Source organism: Eufriesea mexicana, unplaced genomic scaffold (assembly GCF_001483705.2).
Source record: "Eufriesea mexicana isolate 0111107269 unplaced genomic scaffold, ASM148370v2 scaffold19501, whole genome shotgun sequence".
NCBI classification, from domain to species: domain Eukaryota; kingdom Metazoa; phylum Arthropoda; class Insecta; order Hymenoptera; family Apidae; genus Eufriesea; species Eufriesea mexicana.
In genome coordinates this window covers 1-3,092 of record NW_016926722.1, presented here as the reverse complement: position 1 = coordinate 3,092, position 3,092 = coordinate 1, and the positions used below count along the sequence as shown (strand labels likewise).

At 54.7% G+C, this 3,092-nt stretch overlaps 1 protein-coding gene across 1 annotated transcript; it reads right to left on the bottom strand.

Moving 5' to 3' along the window:
• Positions 1–115: 115 nt before the first annotated feature.
• LOC108554370 (uncharacterized) lies at positions 116–3,002 on the bottom strand (the record flags this gene model as incomplete). Its single annotated transcript, XM_017909630.1, has 2 exons — positions 2,731–3,002; positions 116–2,232 (listed from the first exon to the last, which is right to left on the bottom strand). Coding segments are annotated over exons 1-2 (2,389 nt in total), but the record flags the coding sequence as incomplete, so codon positions are not given.
• Positions 3,003–3,092: the final 90 nt, after the last annotated feature.

The following is a 3,092-nucleotide window of genomic DNA, read 5'->3' as shown; positions in this document are numbered from 1 at the left end:
CTGCCGTTTGGCCTCGTGATATTCGGTCGGCCGGGTTGTCGCTTGTTGGAATGTGTCGCCAAGGTGAGATGTTGGTGTTTTGGCGTATCTCGGATACCCGATTCGTTTAACGTACTTGGCTCCCTTCTTAACCAATTGAGGACAATTGTCGAGTCTGTCCAGAAGGTGACGTTAGTGAACCCTTGCACATAGGCCCTTTGGACGGTCGTATACAAGGTCGTTAGTAGGAGTGCCCCGCACAGCTCCAACCTGGCGATGCTGATCACCTTCAGCGGTGCGACGTGTGACTTCGCACATAGGAGCTGTACCTTGATACGACCGTTTTCATCTGTGGTTCGCACGTAGATGCATGCGCCGTATGCTCGCTCGCTTGCGTCACAGAAACCATGGAGCTCTGTCCTTTTCGTTGATTTTTGTGACACGTGGCGCTGGAAGGAGACCTGATTCAGCTTGTTGAATTGCTGCGCGTAATTGGTCCACTCGGAATGTACGTCGTTGGGGAGGGACTCGTCCCAATGTACCTTCAATTGCCACAACCTTTGTATCAGGATCTTGGCCGTTACAATAACCGGCGCTAAAAGACCCAACGGATCGAACATCCTGGCGATCGCTGGCAAGATCGTTCGTTTGGTGACCCTGTCGTCGAAGGTGGGTTCTACCGTGTACACGATGTTGTCCTCTCGCGGATCCCAAGCAATGCCCAGCGTCTTAATAGAAGAATCTCCGAAGAACTTCGGATGGATTTGTTCTTCGGATAGACCCGTGAGGAGTGACGGTTCATTCGACACCCATTGCCGAATGTTGAGCCTTCCGCTCTGGAGAATCCCGACGATCTCTTCGCGGAGACTTAACGCTTGCTCGTAGGTATCAGCGCCGGTCAGGAGGTCATCCACGTAGAGATCCAGCTTAAGTATGACCGACGCATTTGGAGCGTTATGCGCTTCGTCTTCGGCGAGTTGATGAAGTGCTCGAATCGCGAGGAAAGGGGCTGGTGACAGACCGAACGTGACCGTGTTCAACTCGTACGTTTTGATCCGTTGGTCTGGGTTATCGCGCCATAGGATCCGTTGATACCGTCGGTCTCGTGGTCTCACATTGAATTGCCTGTACATTTTTTCTATATCTCCCGTGAGGACATAGGCGTGTGCTCGAAAACGTGTGAGAAGCGCGAACAGGTCTTCTTGTATCGTTGGCCCTGCCATGAGCGCGTCGTTCAACGACAGCCCGGTACTTGACTTCGCCGAGCCATCGAAGACGACTCGTACCTTCGTGGTGGTACTCGCAAGCTTAATGACGGCATGGTGAGGCAGGTAGAAACCGCCGGTATCGGACGACGGCTGCACCTCACTCATGTGGCCGAGGTCAATATATTCCCTCAGAACGGCAGTATACTCTCGTTTCAGCTCCGGATCGCGGCTGAATTTCTTTTCGATCGCCAATAACCGTCTGAGGGCCTGGGACCGTGACTCTCCGAGTTCTTCCTTCCGTTGGTTGAAAGGTAGCGCGACGGTATAGCGACCAGTTTCGTCTCGACTGACGCTGTCCTGGAAGTGCTGTTCGCATTCCTGTTCTTCCGCGGTCAGATGTTGTTTCTGGGGACCTTCCTCAACGGCCCAAAATTTCTCTAGATCGAAAGTCGGTTGAGTGATGAAGGTCTTGTGTCTCGTCCGTGACTTAGTTGCTGTCCCACTCCCCCCGATGACCCAACCGAATTGCGTCTTTTGCAGGATGAGGTCGGGTTGGTCGTGAGCGGAAAGCCGCAGTTGACCGATGCTCATGCTCGATAGCGTGGGTCCGACGCTGATGAGCATGTCAACTGGCCGCGGGCGGTGAAACTGAGGATCCGCCAGTTTCACATTGGCTGGGATCGGCAAGCGCGCTCGGTCGACTTGCCGATCTGGTATTAGTCCCGTGATCCTAGGTATCGTAAGAAACTTCAATGAACGCGTGAAGTTCGATACCCGGGACCTGATCGTGGCGGTTATCATGCCATTCGTTCTCGTGTTTTGCAGACTCAACGCTTCGATTGTGGTGGTGCACGGTGTTGCCGGGATCTTCAGTTTTTCCGCCAGATCCTCGGTGATAAAATTCGCCGTCGAAACCGTGTCGATCAAAGCTCTGCATTCGTGTTGTCTTCCATCGCGATCGTGGATGTGGACGATCGCGGTGGCGAGGATTTCGTTTCCATGGTCCAGGGGCGGTGCCGTTTTCGGCTTTTCCTTGACGGCTTCCCTTTTGTCCGCATCGGGTCAGATTCTAGCATCCTGGTGGTGTTTTGAGTTGTGTAGCCCGTTGCACACAACGCACCGCCCTGCCTTGCAATTTTCAGCCGCGTGACCCGGCCGTAAGCAATTGAGGCACAGATTTTGTCGACGGGCTACCTCGATTCGTTGGGATACCGGCATTTCCTTAAATTTGGGGCACCAGTACAGGGGGTGCGCGTTCGATTCGCACGCAACGCAGGGAGCGTTGAACGGAGGGCTTCCCTTCCTCTTCGCGTTCGTTCGCGGCGAAGTGGGTCTTGCGCGCCCTCGATTTCGTTCCAGAGACTGGCGTGGGGAGTTGGGTGGCGATCCGCCGGACTTCGTACACGCCGTATATGTTTGCGTACGCGTAGGGTGCGCGGGTGGCGTTCGCGGACGATGGTCGCCTGATCGCGTTTGGGCCGCGTGGGGTCTCGTCCGGATACGTGGCGTACTGGTCCGTGGAGTCGCGTCCCTTATCGGGCACCGCGAAAGGATGGTTTTATTGAGGTCCCTGTCCTTTGCTGCTTCGATCAGGAAAGTCGTCGTTTCGTCGATGGTGGGTGGCTTGGTTCCGGACCTGCTCATATCCCAATTGCGGCGCGTCTCTTTCCCCATGTTCATAATGATGAGACTAGAGACTAGGTCGTTGTTGATATCATCTGCCGATCTGCCCAATGCCAACAAGGATTTCATTTGCGCCTGTACATGATTCGCCATGCCTCGGAGCGCCTCTGGCGTATCGTCGAAGGGCTGCATGTTGCACAGCATCGAGGCATGGCGCAAGATCAGCACCCTCTTGTCGTCGTAGATGTGATGCAGGCGCTTCCACGCGGCTTCATAGTTATC